Source organism: Seriola aureovittata, chromosome 8 (assembly GCF_021018895.1).
Source record: "Seriola aureovittata isolate HTS-2021-v1 ecotype China chromosome 8, ASM2101889v1, whole genome shotgun sequence".
In the NCBI taxonomy this organism is placed as follows: Eukaryota; Metazoa; Chordata; class Actinopteri; order Carangiformes; family Carangidae; genus Seriola; species Seriola aureovittata.
Genome location: NC_079371.1, coordinates 7,716,811 through 7,737,193, shown reverse-complemented (window position 1 = coordinate 7,737,193; position 20,383 = coordinate 7,716,811). Strand labels below are relative to the sequence as shown.

The 20,383-nt window shown below is 40.4% G+C and overlaps 3 protein-coding genes and 1 non-coding gene across 4 annotated transcripts in view; 3 read left to right on the top strand and 1 right to left on the bottom strand.

Moving 5' to 3' along the window:
- nkrf (NFKB repressing factor) lies at window positions 1-5,193 on the top strand. Its single transcript, XM_056382980.1, has 3 exons — window positions 1-376; window positions 759-883; window positions 2,165-5,193. Exons 2-3 carry the CDS (start codon window positions 793-795, stop codon window positions 4,435-4,437), a joined length of 2,364 nt encoding a protein of 787 aa, XP_056238955.1. The 5' UTR covers window positions 1-376; window positions 759-792; the 3' UTR covers window positions 4,438-5,193.
- A 55-nt stretch (window positions 5,194-5,248) lies between these two features.
- Window positions 5,249-9,556, bottom strand: LOC130173583 (ubiquitin-conjugating enzyme E2 A). Its single transcript, XM_056382981.1, has 6 exons — window positions 9,373-9,556; window positions 7,540-7,620; window positions 7,294-7,319; window positions 6,746-6,835; window positions 6,519-6,607; window positions 5,249-6,310 (listed from the first exon to the last, which is right to left on the bottom strand). Exons 1-6 carry the CDS (start codon window positions 9,414-9,416, stop codon window positions 6,182-6,184), a joined length of 459 nt encoding a protein of 152 aa, XP_056238956.1. The 5' UTR covers window positions 9,417-9,556; the 3' UTR covers window positions 5,249-6,181.
- A 921-nt stretch (window positions 9,557-10,477) lies between these two features.
- Window positions 10,478-10,549, top strand: trnae-uuc (transfer RNA glutamic acid (anticodon UUC)). The gene has a single exon. It is a non-coding gene; the product is annotated as a tRNA-Glu (tRNA).
- Window positions 10,550-10,798: 249 nt separating this feature from the next.
- The window catches only part of elf1 (E74-like ETS transcription factor 1), a 39,033-nt gene continuing 29,448 nt past the window's right edge, over window positions 10,799-20,383 (top strand). The window contains exon 1 of the mRNA XM_056382842.1: window positions 10,799-11,571. The gene's annotated coding sequence lies outside the window, so the exon portion shown is untranslated. The remainder of the gene's footprint in view (window positions 11,572-20,383) is intronic.

The window sequence follows — 20,383 nt, the reverse complement described above, 5'->3', positions numbered from 1 at the left end:
TGAACTGTCCGGCGGCAAAGCATTCTGGGTCAGTGCGGTGGCAGCCGCCATGACTTTACTATAGCCGGACCAGAAAATGGATGCTTCCTGCTTCCTAGCTGAATAAGCATCTCTATCACTCAGGAGATTTGAACTAGCGGCCTCGGAAAGTCTCCTAAAAAGACACGAATCTGAATGTAAATTTTGTGTAAGAAGCTGAGTCTGATAGAAAACTGTATGAGCGGCTGTGGCTGCTGAAGTTAGCTAGAGGCTAGCTGGCTAATGCTAGCAGGCACCGGGCTAGCACAATAATAATAATACTCATAAAAATAAATGCACTGTCTCTTGCTCAGCTAAAAGACAGCGATATAAGTTGGACCAAAGGCTACACCCGAAGGTAAGAATATGGCGCAGCTAAGTAAGGAGACATGTTGACAATTGTAATGTTTATCTTTATAAACGTGTTTGCCTATGAGAGATGGACCCCGTCGGCCTACTGCGTCACTCTGTCCAGGCTTTGTGTTGGCACAAAATGCAGCTGTTTCCCCAGCTGTTAACATCATATTTAGTAAATGTCTAGTAGTGTAATACACATAGTCCAGATACATAGTTTGTATTTCAGTCACAGCATGCTGCTGGCAGGGGGTGTTTGTTTTCTATGAAATGTTTTAGCCTCTGTAGGCAGTAAGGAGTGTGAACTTATTATGTCCGGATGTTCGTGCTTGTATATTTCATCCATTCACTTAATACCTGATTTATATCTTTGGCCTCAATAACAGGTATGGCCTGGATTTGATTTGGACGGTGCTGGTGATGGCAGAAGGGACTGACACTGTCGAAATGCCCTCCTTTGACCCAAGTCCTAGTTCTGAAGCAAAAAAGAGACCTACTTCTTCTGATGGCAGTGAGTGTTGATCTGTTCTCTATACATCTTTGTATTCAAATATGCCCAGAAATATTTTATGTCACATTTCTGAATCTGATTTGCTGAAACGTGAAGGTTTGCCAGGCTCACAAGCAGCAGCAGCAGTAACATGAGTTGTGAGGTTGAGTCAAGAGTTTTCTCCAGTATAATTTGTGTAGCACATTTTGTGGTTTAGTGCAAATCACAAGACAAGACAGTTCAAATGTATATTACTTTATTGCCATGTCAACACCGTTGATTGGAATTTTGCAGCTCTTACAACAGACAAGACAGAAATATTCCCAGATAAATGTAAATAGTAAGTCAATTTGAGACTAATGCACATTGGAAATGAAAATGATGAAAAGTAACAATAAAACCAATTAAAAAGTTTCAAAAAATAATAATCAGATCAAATATGATGAAAGGGAATAGAACATTTTAAAATGATCAAATAAAATAAATAATGACCATAAATAAAGGTAAGGTTGACAATATTGTATATTTTTGTTATTGTCAAGAAATCCCAAGAAGAAAAAACAAAATCACAAGTGTTTGTTTGTCTCTTCATACCTCCCGATTCCTTCATCCTGTCTGTGGCTCTCATACATACTGAAGATGTAAATCTCTAAAAATGGGCCACAAATACAAACTTTGATTTTGATGTTATATAATGTCCTTGAATAATGGGGCACTGTTGTTTTTTGCAAGAGAGGAGAAATTTTAGCTGCAGATTTGGTGCTCTAATGAGTATTTACAGCATCAGAAGGTTTTATGTGGGAATGACTTAAATTGAACTACAGTGCTAATGTTCATCATAATGAAGGAACCCGTGTGGCTTGTTTTTGTGCCTCTAGTAGCTTTTGAACAACAGTGCAGGTCTATAGCACACAGCAATATGACATATTAAGCTTTGGCTTCACAGACAATACAGACTATCACCAGATCACTATCCTTCATAGGCTCAGATATGTATCACCTGACAGGATGGGATATAAATGTACATTCGCTTCCTCTATAATTGGGGATGACTGAGGAGGCAAGTGCTCTTTAGTCTATCAGTGCCCACTTTACAGTCTTTGATGTGCCTGCCTACTTAAGAAACAAGGCCATTAAGTTCTACCATAACATCCTGTCTGAAGAAATTACTGAAATCCCACTCTGAAACAAGTTTCATTGAACTTCTATCATGTTGTCAAGTGACTAATCTTTAAGTGCCGTAAGTCAAATCAAACATCCTTTCAGGTTTTCTAACGGTTTACCTTTGTGATTTCCTTGTAGAAGACGAGCCCATGAGGAAAATGCCTGTGTCAAAATTTGGTTCCAGACCTCGGTTTGAGCCTGTTCACTTTGTCAGTGGTGGAAGCAGTGGAGGAACCGGCACCGACGAGAAGGAGAACGATAAGGAGCGCAGGAGGAGCGAGTCGTACGGTGTGAGACAGTGGGACTCTGAACACTCCTCCTACAGCAGCACCAGCAGAGCACAGGGCTCCTCCTCCCTGAGGCCCGCTTTTGACAGAGTGCCATCGTACAGTTCTGACTCTTGGGGTTCTCATAGAGATAGAGACCGGGACAGAGACAGAGAGTTTTCTTCGGGTAGTACTAGTGGCTTAGGTTATGGAGGACGTGGCTCCACTTCAAACTTCATGGCAAAAACACAGCAGGACTACACAGTCAAGTATGAAGGCCACACCTCTCGAAGTTCAGACTCTTATTCTCAGCCTCATAGGTACAATGGATATGGGGGAGCGAGCAGATCAGGAGGCTGGGATTCAGGACGTCAGGGTTTGGGGTACGGGTATCAGGACCGGCCATCATCAAGCAGGCCGTTCAGCAGAGTCTACAACAGCCCGGGCAGGAGCAGTCCTACCACGACTCAGTCGAGCTCTACATCGCAGCCTCTTCCAGTATCTCAGTCAACATTAGATGATAAGCAAAGGCTGATTGCCAATGTAGCATCTGCATTGGCTGTTGCTTTTAGGGACCCTATGTTTATGACTGGAAGTGACTCGCCAAACTATAATTTCATGTTGAGCCGCAGCATTCAGGCCTGCAAGACCAACCCTGAGTATATTTACGTCAACCTGAAGGATATTCCTCAAGCTGACCTACCGAAGAACAGGAAAGTACCGACAGATGGTTATGCCTGTGAACTGAGATGTCAGGGTGTGTATCTTGCTACCGGATACTCTGGCAGTAAAAATGGAGCAAGGGACAGAGCCTCTGAGCAGGCTGTAAAACTCTTCCTGAAACCAGTCGAAGTTCGTGTCGTGCAGCGCAAATACAGACACTCAATAGTCAATGACATAGTTGTGTGCCAGATGCACAGCCCAACCCCGGCTTTTTTACCTGCGCTCCGCAACCCAGAGGATAAACCGACGCCCAGCTCTAAGGGCCAATATGAGCCTGACAAACGGAAGCACTGGACAGAGTTTGTGGTTATGGACAATGCTCATGACGCCATCTGCATACTCAACAACTCTGCGGCTTTTAATCGCATGAAGATAGACTACAAGTTTGACCTTCTCCCCAACAACAGTGCTTGGTTGTGCAGCGTCTTTCTGCAGGATGAGTTGGTGGCGCAGTCAACAGGCACTAAAAAGAGCTCAAAGCATGCGGCGGCTGAAGAGGCGGTGAGAAAACTTCGCATGAACCAGGCACAACGACAACAGCAGCAGCAACAGCAGCAGCAGCAGCAGCAGCAATATCAACAGTCACAATACTCCAGAGGAAATAACCAGTCAGATTCTGGTGGACGCTTTGGGCAACAGAGTGGCAAAAAGAAGCATTTGAGCGAGTTGGTTATCCTGGAAAACTCTGACAATGCTATCTGTATCATTAATGACACAGCACAATTTAATAAAGTGACAGCGGATTACAAGTTCACCGTTCTGCCTGATCATCGCTGGAGGTGTGAAGTTTACTTAGAAGGACAGTATGTGGCTGCAGGAATTGGGCCCAAGAAAATAGTGAAGCACATTGCAGCAATGGAGGCTCTGGCCACCTTGAGACAGACGCAGGCTGTGGTCAAATCCAACCTCAGAAAGGAGGGTCACAGCGATGCCATATCCCGGTCCCAGATCCTGGCTCGCTCAGGTGAGGAGGCCACAAGACAGGAGATAAAGGAAGACAATATCGGAAACCAGCTGCTCCGCAAGATGGGCTGGAAGGGTGGCGGTCTGGGCCGAGACGGTGAAGGCATTGCAGAACCAATCAGAGTAAAGGAGCAGTTTTCTAGAGAAGGATTGGGTATGGACACGGACAAACCTGGAAATCAGCTCAGCAAGCGTGATATTGAGGACATCATTCGTAACTACGCCAGTTCAGACCGTCAGGATGACCTTCGCTTCTCCACTGACCTCACCAACGATGAACGCAAACAGATCCATCAGATATCTCAGAAATACGGTCTACGAAGCAAGTCATACGGACAAGGACGACAACGGTTCCTTGTTGTCAGTCGCAAAGTACACAAAGACCAGCTCATCGGTCAGCTGTTGCAGGAAGGACAGGTGGGACGATATGAGCTCGTGAAACCTCAGGCTTCTCACTAATTTGCATGCAAAGCAAAATGGGACAGAAAGGCAAAAAAATGTCATTGGCTTGGACTTCAGAGCAAATCACATTCAAGTGTAACTCCTGTTTATACTTGTGTGTGACAAATTTACAACACACATTAACAAATGAGAATCTTTCAGGTATCACCTGTGGTTTCTGCATTCCTTTGCCATGAAATGTACTTTAGCAGGAGCTGTAGGATAAATAATTTAATGTCTTTTTTTTGTCTCCTGCCATTCCACATCCTATTTGTTTCACATTTGCACAAGCTTGTGTTCAGTGCTTTGTGGTATCATGTCCAGATGATGCTCCAGTTATTTCATGAATTGAAAAAATGACTTAACAATGTTTTTGTCACCAAAATTATTTTTTTGTTTCGTGGCTATTTAAGGAACCAGGCAGAACATGCAGCTTTTCACTGCTCGTGAGTGAACACTGTAGACAGTTGACTCATGAAAGACAAGGATTAGAGAGGCATTTTTATCAAACTGTAGCTAGGTGCTCATACCAGTCTCACTGTAGTGATACATCTCTATTCAGAAATACCTGCAATGTTGTTTGCTCTTTCAACACCTGGGATCATTCTACAAGTACAAGCTGCATCCATGACGTGAAAAACCTTCACATGGAAACTGTAAGCTGTGATCTTTGTTAAATGTCAGATGTGTTGGTTTGTGTGAGTACAGTTAACTTGTCTGCTTGTTTTCACAGCTGTAAAATCTGAATAAATTAAAACTGATCAACAGGCTGAACTTGGTTCAGATGGATATTTTTGTACTGCAAGTTTAAAAAAGAAACAAAAACAAATGATGTATATTTATTTTATTTACAAGAAAATGTACAGTTTGTTACATGGGTTACCAGTGCAAAGTTTTATAATCTGAAAAGAGACACCATCCTGTTTAAACAGTACAATCAGCTCATTATGAGAGCTGGTTTGTAAGATTGTAAAATAGCATAAAAATGTTCTCACACAGCCTTTAAATGTCAGCATTATGAAACTCTGTGCATGAAACAAAGTTAAGTGCCCAGAAAGGGTACTTAATGTCTTGTTTCAGTGTTGAAGAGGGACGTACGTGTTCACCAATATCTAGAACATTTTTGAAATACAAGGCATGGGTTTACAAGTACAGTTGAGAGAAAGGCATCTGTTGAGTTGACAACTTGTTAGAGGGATGGATGCCAATGCCAGGTTTATTTTCAATCCCACTCAAAGGCTTTCAAAAGGCAGAAAGAAATAAAACCAAAAGGAGTGACCCCACTGAAACAGGAGGAAAACACCCATGAACAACTTTGTTTTGTTTTTTTGTTGTTGTTGTAAATATTAACTGTTGTATCTACACAGCAAACCACGCAGCAAGCACATCTAATTAACTGTCACCAAATCATCCAGCCAGTTTAAAAAAACAGGTAGAAAAGTGACAACTGAGAGACCGGCCATTGCCTTTTTTTTTTTTTTTTTCCTTAAAAAAAGGAAAGACTTGGGGCATGTAGCAAGTAACCCAGATATAACAAGGTACATTAACTTTTAACAAACATACGCTATTGCCCAACAATAGCATCCGGCAGGAGTGAATGCCACAACACAACAGCATACAAACTTAGCAACAATTATGGGACAAATATACTGAGAAGGATTTTAAGATGTGTATCTTTATTTCTGTGAGATCAGTTGTTTTCTTGATCGGTGGTTTCTTGATTCTGGGCTGGACACTGTTCATACTTGAACTTTAACAGGGGTCAACAGTCACGCCAACTCTGTTCAACAATAGCAGAAACCCTCTTCTCGTATTCCCGCTTGTTTTCCTGGTACAGCTGGGCTGCTTGGCTATTAGCTGGACTGTTTGGGTTTGGCTCATCCAGTAAAGACTTTAAATATACAACAGAGAACGTCAGTGGGGTCAGTTTCTAATAGTTTTAGTACATAACACAGACATTTCAGAACTGGACAATCATCACATGTATAGATTACTCGGTTGTGGATGTTTTTCTTTGTCACTACAAAATGGACCCTTCTTAATTTTCTTAATTTGCATTAACATGACGTGTTTATCTGCATAAAGGAGTATTAAATTACCTGTATTGAAGTTAAGATTGAAGACACATCATAGGTTGGACTCCAACGGTTCTGAAGTATATCTAAGCATATGCTGCCATCTGCATACACTGAAAGAGCATACAGAATATAAACCTTTTTTTAGACAGGTGATACAGAAAACAAGTACATATCCACATTTATAATTTTAAATGGCTGTAATTAATGTTGTTAGAGCAATTATCCACCCCAGGCAATGAAGTACATACCATTTGGATGAAACATTTTAGAGACAAATCGCACTGTTGGAGGTTTATTTGGATATTCCTCTGTGAATTCAATGGTAAGTTTGAAGGTTCCTAAAAGGGAGAAGTAATGGCATTGTATGAATTGAAATACATAACACTGCATTACAGTAATAAAGCCAAATAGAAAATGCCTGTATCAGTTTGTCTATCTGGTTGTTTTGGTGATGTTTACAGTGGAAAGAAAGAGTGTGTCAACCCTTTGGAATGACCTGGTTTTCTGCATTAATTGGTCATAAAATGTGATCTGATCCTCATCCAAGTCACAAAGGTGGACACCCACAATGTTCTTAAGCTAATATCACACAAACAATTTAAATCTTATGTTCATTCTGATACAAAGCACCAGCTAAAATCTATTCAACCAGATCCACTGCTACAATGCAACTTCCAAAAGCAAATGCTTTGAATCATCATTAATATTTGATGGATTAATGTCATAGCAGGGTTTGAAAGACATATATTGCTGAAGGATACATATTTGGATGTAAAGTGCTATAGAGAGGACTTACCATCCTCAAAAGGTGTTCCCTCCGGTCTAAAAGACAGGAAATAGACAGGTCTTAGATCAACTAGCAAAAAGCTCATATGAACTTTTCATATACTTTAAAATACTCTCAGAACCTGTTGACATAAACTAGACTGTCCAAAGACAAGCAGTGAATACTTTTGCAAATTACATACTGTAAATACAAATCACTTATTTATTAAAATATCTACACTCATCTGTCAGTGTTTAACAAATCCACTTGACTTACCCAAAAATGACAGCGTTCCATACCATGATATTATTTTCTGATGGGGCCCCACTAACTCCAGCTGGAGGATCCTCTTGCAGTCTAACAGATCCAGTAAAAGCACAGTGGTATCACAAACAGAGCATTAAGTACAGAAATTAAACCCATTACACTACTAGACACACTGTGTCATTCCCCTGTTATGTGGTCAACAGAGTAGGTAATCAATAATATTAAAAAGTGGGAGTAAAGCTTGTACACATTAGCAAACAGCAAAAGCCTGTTGATTATTAAACAGGAATGTAAACCCTAAGTTGTATGTCTAAGCATATTGCATATTTAACATTAGATATTTTTGAATGACAAACACTCTATTAGGACTTACAGCTGGGTGGTATATCAACATAATATGGCAGGGTTTCTCTAGTATTCAACAACCTATCTTGAAGACCTTTTCATACCGTACAGAATGTAATTTAATACATTTTTTCTTAGTCATGTGAAGGTATGAAGATGTAAATAAAAACCAGTGGGATAACAAGGACTATAATAGTTTTTGTTTATTATTTTGCTGACATTTATTATCACCTTTTTGGTCAGTACTTCCCAGCTACATATACATTTAACTCTTAAAAATGTATCAATTAAATCATTAAACACAACCTCAATTAACAGTCAAAAAACACATAAGTAATAAGCAATTAATAAGCTTTTAAATCAAGTTTTGCTAAAATCACAGACAAAAACCTATATTTAAACTTTAGGTGGGCAAAATATTTAAGATCAATGAAATTTAAGACTAGTTTTGTATATTTTCTGATGCCTTTTTGAATACTCTTTCAGACTTTCCAAGACATGCAAATGTCCTGTACACGTGTTATTAAATAGATAGATCTTGGATATCCACCTGGACTATTTGTTTTTGTAATCACAGATCAATCATACTGAAGCAATATTGTAAAGTGGTAAAATAATTAGCATTGTCTAATTTAGTGAAAATGAACGATGCCTTTATCTGCGTGGTCATTATAACCACATTCCTAATGATTGTTTTGCAAAGTTTTGTCCATTAGTCACATTGCTAAAAAAATACTGTGATGGTTGAGTTTGACAGTGAGCCGCCCAGGATTAGGTTTTGGACTCTGTGACCACCAGCACTGGTGAGCTCGAACACAGTGTGGATCAGGGATAAGAAACCATGTGCCACAGTTGACTTTGCTGAGTGTCTGCAAGTTTTGAGTGACTGCATGGCAGATGGCTGCTTATCCTCAGGCTTAGACAGTGATCTATCAAGGTCCGGGGATAGGAGCTCCCTGGATCAGGGTGTATTTGGAAAGCTAACATCTACCGAAACGTTTCATCTGGCTGTGAAAGGCCATCTGGCCAATGACTTAAGCTACATCTTCAATTGCCACTTACACATACATCCCAGAGAAATCATACATGAACACAGCCATTAGCTGTTTCGTGGAATGCCCCGGCAGAAGTGATTATGCTAGATATAATAAACAGTTATAAACATAAATAAAGCCAGCAGTGAGCATTAGTTACACAACGTTTCGTTAATATTACAGGCTGCCTTGCTGACGCTGGTGTCAGCGCCCAGTAATGTGAACAATTAGCGATACCTGTCAATAGCTTAGTAGTCATTATCTAGTTAATACTACCCAAATTAGCAGTAGGCAAACTCGGCGATGATAAAATCACGAGTGTAATCCGCCAGTGTTTATATATCTGTGTGAATTTTTTTTGATTGTGCTGTAGTTTATATTGCCGTTTAGGCTAACGCTAACAAGCTAGCCTCAGGTTGGTAAGGTTGGCCACAGCCACTTCTGTTGTTTTCCTTTCGCTTACCGTTTAAAATCTCTCATTAAACGTCGTCTTGCTGGAGTTGACATCCTGTTTACACGCAAACCTAAATCCTTGGCATAAACCTCAGCGGCTCAAGTGTAGGGAAATGTGTTTTTGACGACGTATTATTTCAACTCCTAGCTGGCTAGCTGACGATTGCTAGTTTGTCAAATATTTGGCTGCCTTTGCTAGTCTAAGGGCGCTACCACTTCCACTAGAAGGAGGGCATTAACGTCAAGTGACTCTAAATCAGTGAGCTGTATAGCCACATTAACACGAACTAACAGTATCACTGAGCGTGGTTTTGTCAAGTATATGTGTTTACTTCTGTAAACCAATTTAAGGTAGATGTAAACCAAGCTAGAATATGTTTTATGTAGTTGACAAGACCCGGTCTCTACACTTGTATCATTCCAGCGAAAATTACGTCATGTGTTTAGCACCCATATTTAGTTTTTCTGTACACGTCAAATATTTTTGTTTTTTCAAGGTTTTATCCGTTTCTTCATCCTTAAATACATTTTTATCTTTGCCTATTTATCGATAAATCCAATCCTTAGTTAGTTAATTACTTTTGGTAAAACCCGTGATTGCTAGTAATACAAGATATTTATGGCTGACATCCTGATTTCAAGTTTACAGTAACATTAAAAGACCACTAGATGGTACCTAGAACCCTATAGTAAATGAATATGCCACAGCACTTATGACATGGTCACCTTAAATTTATCTTGAAACTACCACCTTTTCATTTTATTAATAAATAATAGCAACAATAAACAAGAAAGCCCTGCGTTGAGACAGAAATAATACATTACAATGACAGTATCACAGTGAACAAGATTATGAAATAAAATATTGAATAAAGCACATACATTTAACGTTTTACAAGCTTTCTTGTTATGAGAGTACTGCATTAGACTGCATTAGTTATAGCTCGTTGTACTTAATAAGCTGAAAATAGAGTTTATATCACAAGAAGAAGAACAACAACAGTAAAATAAAATTAATGTCTTAACATTTTCTTTATTCCTGTCAAACATTAGGGCATCAGAAGGGATATAAATTTGAAAATTTATGATGTGAATTTTTACGTTTGTCACCATCTTCCCATATGGTCTAGCGGTTAGGATTCCTGGTTTTCACCCAGGCGGCCCGGGTTCGACTCCCGGTATGGGAACTACCTCTTTTGTCCAAAACTATAAACATCAACGAGAATTAGTCTTTGATGTAGTAATACACTAAACATATGTCATATTATCGCATCTGGTAGCACATAATTACCGCCAAAATGCTGAGTGTTTTAGCTGTCGGTTATTTGATACAGCTTTCACCAACATGCAGTCATAATTTCCAGGGAATCTACTGCAGACCCCGCCCTCCTAGGAGTTAACCTCAATTGCTCTCATCTCACCAGGGCTTGGACATTCCCGTAAGATTCCTATTCCCATTAAAATCTCCTACTAATCGTAGTCTCATGTTGTACAACAAACTCCATCGTGATTTTGCACAACGGACTTTCTTTTTTTCTTCTCTTTGTCCGCAACTTCATTTGACTAGTTCGTGTTGAGCTGTTTGTTTGCCGGTAAAGCCACACCTGTTACCGCGTGACGGTTTACTAAAATATTAACCGTCAGCCGCCCACTGTCGCTTAGATATCCAGATCGTTTAACAGTTTTTAATTTACTGTGCAAAATCCATTCAGCAACTGGTGGTAGATGACACTGCTCACTTATGTACTTTTTTAAGCAATGGGATATGACGCGGACACTAAACACCTTTTTTTTCCTAACGTCTTTTAGTCCACCATTGTCCCTCCGTGCTTATTGCTCAACACCAAACCCTGTCCTGAATCCTCTGGTCTTGCTTAGTACCACCAGGCTACAGCCAAACTTTGGTCCGGGCCAATCATTTCCCAGGAAAATGTGACTGCTAGGAATTCCCCACGCATCAGCCCCTGTCGGAGAAAACTGCAACCTAGTTGTCAGGAAGCACACGAAAGCAGCGGGAGGGGGAAGCGGACCGGCGACTGTGCGACGATGATGATGATGATGATGATGTAGCTACAGCACCGTTTTGTCTCCAACTGGCACCGAGGATAATAATGTTTTTCTAACATCGCCGTGTTTCACGAGGACAGCCACTTATCGCCTGTTTTTGAGTCCCAGGAAATATGTTCTGCCGATGAAAACTGTTCACAGGGTAAGTCAACTGAGGGTTTTTAAAAGCATGTTTTTAATACTTGTTACTTTCTTGTAACTATAACTTAACTTGTATCTTTATGTCTTGTCATTTCTAACATTTCTTTTGTGGTTATTTTTAGGGTGTAAAAAAAATAAAAACACATTTTTAGCTTCTTATCTGAAATAATGACTTTTAGCAGATCATACATTCATACTGAATATCCTACTAGAGGCCTTTCATTGCACTTTGCCAGAATGACACACTTAGTTCTTAAAAGTAAGGTTAGTACTCATGCTACAACTCAAGAGGCATGACTCAACTCATGATGTTAGCCGTAGCCGCTGGGATACACGCAGGCTTTGCTTTGCCTGCTACTCAGTAGATTATAGTGACTCCCCTTTGTGTCAGTCAGCCGGCATGTGACTGCACTGATGTGTGTGTGCGTGTGTGTGTGTGGGTGTGCGCGCTTGACAATTTGAACAGATCATATAGCAGACACAATTATACGAGGAATGTAATTGCAGTTTTCTGTAAGTAGCTGTGTTTAAGAGGATTCATTATAGCTCTAATGGTTTGACATGAACAAAGAGCTTTCGTTTTGTCATCCATTCTCAGAAATATGGTTTTGACCCCATGTCAGGGATGTTAGCTGTGGCACTGGCTCCAGGATTGTGATTACAAAATGTCTATGTACTGTATCACTGACCATTGAGAACAATATATTTCTTTTTGGTACATCTTCTGCCTCAGACTAGAGTTAATTGGTATCAAAACTCAAATGATTGGTCTACTAACCCATTAATCAATCCATAGAAAATGTATTGCAACAATTTTGATAATGTAATGGAATCATTGGTAAGCAAAAATACCACAAAATTGATTATCGTTTGGTTTTTGGTCATTGGTTGAATGAAACAAGCTACTATTTAAATACATAAACTTGGGCTCTAGGAAACTGTGAACTGTGAGAAAATAAGTTGCAGACTTAGATGATCCGTCCCCACAGTGTATCCACCTACTCCACTGAAGCAGCCTCAGACTGAGAATATCCACTAAAATGGAAGAGAGCTGCTTTGGGAACGAGTCTCAAATCCTCATTGGGATCTCTCTGATGAATAAATATGAATGAATGTTTACTGCTTTTCTCAATTTTTACAAATATATGTTTGTCATGTTTGACAGAATAGTGTTTTTATTGTTGATCAAACCAATTCTGTGGCAAGTCTAAATGTTTGCCAGATGTTTACATTTTTTGGTCTGAGATGCTTGTATCATGGGACAGACAAACACAATCTCATTGGTCGACTGCAGTAGCTCCCTTCAGAGGAGGCGGCCGTGACGCAGAGGGAAAGGGAGAGTTACGAGCTTTGAGCTTGTCAGACCAGCTGGACCCACCAACCCTTCACCCACCCTCTCTCCCCTCCCCTTCAGTCTTCCCATGGTGGGAACACTGTCAGAGGCTTGTGGATAATTGGAAACTTCAATCCACTGAAGGCAATTATCCAGAACAAGACTTTCCAAATATACTCCAGTGTGGAGTCGTCTTGTTTGTTTCAAGCATGTGCCATTGCTTTAGAGACCTCGTCCTGCCATGCTTCTGCCCACACGTTCAGCCTCTCTGTTGCCCTTTTCCTCTCCGCTTTGATAGCTTTAATGTTGCACAGGCTTTGAGTGATATGGTCAATTGTGCATGCGTGTGTGTGTGTGTGTGTGTGTGCACTCTGCAGACAGTGTGGTTGAGGCTAAAGCAGTTCCCGGTAGCCTTCTCATCCTGTGACAGTGATGTCACTATCACCAGTCTGAGCAGCTGAGGAGTGTGATGATGACCACGAACAACAATGGAGAGCTGTTCTGTGATCCCTTTAGTAATGACGAGCTCCTCAGACATTAGACACTTCTTCTTCTTGTCCAAGATGTACCCGCCTGCCTTAATGGGCTGCTGAATATTGATTCGGCTACACAAAAAGAAGAACTGAGCTTTTATCCTATTTAGAAAGCAGCACTCCAGTTTCACAAAAGCTTTCAGAGTGGCCTGGCAAGAGAAAGGGAATCCAGTGGTTTACATCCCTGCAACAGCGATATCAGAGCTAATATGATGTTGTTTTACCCAGAGCTTTAATGTTAAGTGCCCACACGTGCACCTACAAGTAAAGTTTACCTGCTTACTAACTCCTGCAAGCTTAAAAAGAGTGTGATGACATCTTTACATCAAGGCCCTTTCTTCCTAGGTGTAAATTAACATGATTTGGTGCTGAAGAAATAACCACAAGATGGCAATGTTCATATGCTTTGACTAAACAAACAATCATATGAGATGGCTGAAACCTGAAATGACTTGCATAAATGCAGGAACCGACTTGTGAAAAGAGAAATAGAACTGTTGAACTTCCCCTTTTTTACATGTAGAAAAGTACCCAGTGTTGGCCTGTTTTCTGTTGAGGGCTTGCAGGGGAACTGCTGTTTGCAAAGTTCCTTAATTGTACGCTGCTTGTCCACCACCCCAGGCTTTCGACACCTGAGTATCACCTTGTCAGACATGTTTGATTGCTAGGCAGCAGCGGCAGTAAACCGCTGCCACTGGACATGACGTCAGAGAGAAAGGCGAGATGAGGGAAATTCCACCTGTAACCTCATTCTTCTCTCATGCTGCCTGTCTCACAAGCATGTGACTTGAACGGGCCGTTATGGCTTAGTTCTCCATGAATCTGTGTGTTGTCATGATGTGATCCAGTGTTAAAACTGTCAAACTATGTTTAGCATGTAAATTAGAACAACTTGACTTGAGTTAGTTAGTTATGAAATCAGTCCATTCAGGATGTGGGCAGTAAACTGTAATATGAACTATGCAAACAAACAAAAATTGCTAGTCTGATGCATCATCGTAACACTGTCTTCAAAGATTAATTTATTAAGGAATCATGAAATTACAAAATGAGGCGATAATAAAGACTTTGTGTTGATAATCACGCAAGAATAGACCATATTCAAATTGAAGTTTCACAGTTTTACCTACAGGAATAGCTCAACCTTTTTGGAAATGCTTATTTGATTTCTTGTAGAGAGTTAGACAAGAAGATCGATTCCAGCCGCATCCCTGTACGTTAAATATGAAGCTACAGTCAGCAGCCGATTAGCTTAGCTTAGCATAAAGACTGGAAACAGGGGGAAACAGCTAGCCTGTCCAAAGGTAACAATTTCTGCCTGTAAATCCACAAATTGTTGTGCTTACACTTGTGTTGTGTTTGGATTAATCAAACAACATGTAACATGTAAATGAGCTTTATAGATACTGACAAACTGTTTTTTTTTTTTACCATTTGGACAGAGCCAAACTAACTGTGTCTCCCCCCCCCCCCCCCGTTTCCAGCCTTTATGCCATGCTAAGCTAGCTCTAGGCTAAAAGGTGAGCGTTTAACCAAAATATCAAGCTGTTGCTTTAAACGAAAGATTTAAATAACACCTCACATTATTTCATACACATGAAAAAGATGAAATCCCTCATATCATGATATAATATTTGGCCTGCATCACACACACAGTCATCCTCAGCATATGAATTTGTCTGCAGGAAGAAGTACTCCAGGATGAATCAGAGTATTTAGTGTTCACTCTGGCAGCATGTTGACATCAGAAGATTAGTTAACCACATTACTTAGACATTTTTATGGTGCCCACTGAGGTCCATGTAAGCACATAGTGTAGTAAGCTGTAGCACTGATGTATCTGTAATTATATTAAGGAGTGGCTTGGTTTGTAATGTTCCTCTTACTGTACTTTGACCACACAAAATAGTTCCTCACAAAAATAGAAACTGGCTTTGTCTGCAACTTTGGTGCATAATGATATGTCACCCTGTCATTTTTTATGTCTCTTAGAGCTAATGAGGTAGTAGTGAGTGTCTTTCATGAAGCAGCTCAGCCAGTGTTGCTTGGATTCAAACAGTGAGCTTTGGCAGAAGACGCAAAGTGATCTTTCCTTATTTTACTTTAAACAAATGTGACTAATTTAAGCAAAGACACAGTTGACAGAATTTGCAGTGAGCTCTGGAAAACTGATCACATCTGCTGACAGGCAGTTGTCCGTCTTTACCATCAGTACATTTTGTCTTTTTTTTTCTTACGGGTTAATTTCAACATGACAGGCAGCCCTCCGGCTTGTTGAATTATTTAACTGCATGGAGCCAATGGGTATTATAATCTAGGCCCTGAGTGACAGAGCAATATGCTCTAAGGGCCTCATGGCATTTTATTAATAATGAGCTACCAATAAACTAGGGCTCTCGGGTTAAAAACTGCTGGCTGTTGGCGATTACTGGAGCAGACATGCTCATTTTTGGCCCTGAATTAGCTGATGTGACACAGATTGGCGTTTCAAGACCTCAGTGATTGTTCATTATAAGACGTCTGCCTGAGAAACAACAGTAATGTGGTCAGTGATTTGATGTTGTAACGAGATCCTTCCTGCTGGTATCTGACTGCAGGTAGCTAAAATAGCTCACAGAGGTGCGATGTGGGTGATCTGGATGGTTGGCCTGTTCTGTGTATTTAATATTTAATGAGTTGCAGTCTGTATGGAGCTTGGGCAGCAGTACACCTATTGCTACTACTCCAACTAGTCCCTACTTATCAAAAATGACTGTATGTTGTATTATAAACTAAAAGAATGGTTTGACATTTTGGGAAAAACACTTTGCAATTTGCTTTTTTGCTGAGGGTTAGATGACAAGATTGATACAATTTTCATATCATGTCTTTTAAATAACAAGTTGGATTTTGTTAGTTGTTGGTTTTTGGTGATAGACACGTGAGTTGTGATAACCGCTATGATACACCTGACACTTGACACTAAAATGCATCTTTGTCACCAAAAAAAAAAAGGCTCACCTGGGGCACAGAGCATGAAAGGTGGATTTGGTCATTTTCTGTGGAGTTTAATTCTACTGCCTCGTGTCTCAAATGTTTTCAAAGGATACAGCCTCAAGCAGCATTATGTTACTAAATTAATGATGGAGAGGAGAGGTAAAACTGTTTAGTTGTCCAGCTTTGGCGTATATAGGTAAAAATTCTTGTTTTATTTCTGTCAAATTTTTTAAACGGCCTCCCAAGGAAAATGTTCGAGAGACGAGAGAGAGAACTGATTTCTCCAGCCTTCATGGCTCTATTCTCCTGATACAACTCTACCGCTGTAGCCGCTTCCCAATTCAGGGGGCCGTATCCTTCGGAGGACGTGGCCTTCATAGACTGTCGTAGACCGCAAAGACCGATCCAAAATGAGACGGTCTGGCGTATGGAGGATTTCTGCTTTGCATCCCCAGCTGTGCCCGCCCGTACCGACACGTCACAAAGCACAGCTCCTGTCGCTTTAGCAACCTTGACATCACTTAACTTTTTTTTTTTTTTTTGACAGAAACTTGAGGTTGTAAGGCCCTTGTTTTTTTGACAGTTGTTCATCGCTGTTAAACTGAACTGACACCCAATTCTTACATTTAAAAATGAAGGATCCACCCGTTGGAGCCTTTTGTGTCCAGGAAAAGAAGGCTGGAAATGGGACAGCCTAGTTGCGCCACTGTAATGCAATCGGTCTTCAAATGCAACCTCTGTGGGGTGCAGTCCTTGAATTGGGACACAGCTTCTGACAGCCTCCTAAACAGGAAGAAGAAAAAAATGCACAAGGAGCCACAAGCAGTGTGGGAGGGGTCGTCACAGTGCATGACATCCCTCGTTTATAGTATCTCTCCAGGAAGTCATTTGCTTGCACATGGTTCTTGTCACATATAAGTTTGAGTTAAGTCAGGTAAACTGAACACCACATGACCACTGTCTGCTACAGGACTGTGGTCTGTGCATCATTCTCTGCTCAAAAGTGCCAATGAATCACTCACACAGAGTGGGCTGAGCTGTTGCACCCCGAAAGCATTGTCTGTATAGCTGTACACCTACACAGCTCTTTGTCGGATTGTTATATCTATAGTCATACACAGTCAGCACAGTGAATCACATTACATCCCGGCTCAGCTCAGGGATGGTCACTGTCCGAGAATGATAATGTTTTCATGGCGCTATGAGCTGTCAGCTTATTCAACAAACTAAATTCTAGCAAAAGAAAGTCCGATCTCTACCAGCTGGCATGTGCTTAAAACAAAATAACTGTTATATTTGCATATCACCGTGGCTGCGTTCAGTCTTTCACAATCAATCCACTCCTGACACCTGTTAATTAAAATGCCTTGCTGCCCTCTTATTTACCTCAGTCAGTGTCTCCTGTGGGGTGCACTTCTGTCCTCTTAACTGGAGTCTGATCTGACGGCGTCAGCTGAAAGTTCCCCGCTCTGTAGTTGAGCAGCTACAGCAGCCATCAGATGACCTCTGAGCAACTCAAATAATTCTGTGTGTCCTCCAAAGGCTCCCATATCTCATCCTGTCAAGGATTGTTTTAAAGTGTTTCTCAGACTTTATGAGTCCTCAGTCCTCCAGCATAATTCTTTACTGACTGAATTTGAACTTGAAGGCCTTGCATTTCTTAGTGGAGTGGTTTGCTAGTACAAATTTGTAGGGCATGTCTTGATAAAATGTGTCTTTGAAGTGGGAAACATAGTGAAAGCAAAGTTATTTAAAGTGGTGAGCACAGGTCTTATTTGAGGGCTACATTTGACTAAACTAAGCATACAGGCTTGGATAATATCATGTCTGTAGTAATGTGAATAACTGAACTATTGTCAGATGAATAAGAATACCTGTGCATATCTTGATTTATAATAGTGTTAATATGTGAGCAGCTCAAGATGACATTGGTTTTTGGATAGACAAGCAATAACATTCACATCATGCTGATCTAGTGTCCTTCCTTCGGGTTGGAGGGAATCCACCGACACAAGGCTCAACCACACCTGCTTGTTAGTGCAAAGTGTTGCTGTGCTCTGCCCTTTAATGGGGGCATACCACAGAAAATGGGGTCTTTGAGGCCTGTATCTGTTGTTGTTGGCTTCTGTTCTGCAGAATTAGCACAAGAACGTAACCAGTGACCCTTTTTTTATTCTTAGCCTGCAAAGGAAAGGTGTGTCCTTTTAGTTAGTCTGCTGGGTCACATGGCTCTGCACTGATCACACATCAAGGCGTTTTTTTTTTTTTTTGCTCTAGTTAATACACCACCAGTGTAGGAATAAAGCAAGAACACAATGCATTGTGTGACACAGGCCTTTTGTGTATTTGAACTGCGGGACGAATTTAATTTGATCCCCCTGACATGTCTTGAAGCAACAGCAATTTAAACATCTCCACTTTTATTGGTTCGTGGATGCGTGTGGATGTAATTTCTTTTGCAAATCTGGGTGAGTCTATTGCATGTCTTTTGATCCTGGAAAAGGAACCCCTCGTCTCTTGCTCCACCTGAGGCTTCCCCCATTTTTTTGTGGTTTTTCTTCTTATTTGAATCGAGAGATAACTGTTTTTGACAGAAAAGGTTCAGCATTGTGTGTTTCAGACCTTAAACAGTAGATAGTTAATAGGATTGCAATCTATCTTTTTCCACCATTAATTATCTGACATTTACTTAATCAAAGGATAATAAGTAAAAGTTTATGAAGTGCCTGAAATAATGACAAACACTCATCACAAGTTTCCAGAGCTCAAACTAATGTCATAAGATTTCTTACAGATTCATTTCAGAATTAAATTAAATTCCTTTTTTGGAGTCATGCCATCCATTGAAATGTATCCAGCTCATTAGACTGAAGACAGATACTGTATTTTTAGATGGTTGCAAAAGCTTGTTTGACACATTGACTTTATTCTGAGATACTAAAATACTGTAATACACAGTGTTGACTTGGATGTATTTTACCCGTATGATTAGGATGAATATTCAGCTGGCGAATCTCTATCTGCACACTGCAGATAGAGATTCTCTGTCCTGCTCAGTGAGACGCTAACAGGACGTGTTACCTACGCATGTTGCTGTAGTTCCTCTAGCTCCGTCCTTGTAGCTCCTCTAATCAAAAAACTACAAAGACAATGCTCTCGCTGACTCTGAGGATACTGGCACATGGTGGAATAAATGTGATCTGTATTCATTGAAAGAGTCAAGAGCTGTTTGGATGCCAGCCATTTTGAAGACTTTGTTTTTGTTAAATAGTTCTTGTACACAGCTGATTACCCGCAATTAATAGATCACTGGAACGTGGCACCATTTCATTGCAGTTTTCTCTTTGTTTCAACTTTGTAGAGATAATGCTGAATTTGTGCTTCAGGAATTTAAAAGCATGCAGTCAAAGTTTAGAGCTGCAGCTTTCAAACATTTCCTCAGTGTACTACAAACATTTCCTTTCCTTTGATTGCTTTTTTGTTTGGGAGTAGATAATCTGTGTGAGAATGTGAATGGAATTTCAATTTCAAGATCGAGAAGATCTGGAAATAGGCTAAACTAAAGGCCAAGATAAAAAAAGCACCCGGTGACTGTAGCAACATCTTGGCAGCACAAGCCTTTTGCTTCTCATTCATTCATCTGTTAAATTGATGTAACACATCCCTAATGTTGATGGGAATATTAAAATTTGTGCAGCTCTCCTTTAGGCCTCAGATACTTCAGAGATTCAAATGATCTGTAAGGCTTACACAAGTGGAGTAACATAGGAATTAAATTTGCTTGTGCACATGCATGTGTGTGTTTTCATATGTTTACATAGTTGTCCTGGATTTAGTAGCACTGCAGTGCATTAGCCTTAAGAGTTTATATCACAAGAAGTGGACAGTTTCCACCAAAGCTTTGGGGTTGTGGACAGTATTTCCAAAGGCGGTGATAAATGGAGCTTGTTTGGTGTAACTTTCCCTCAAAG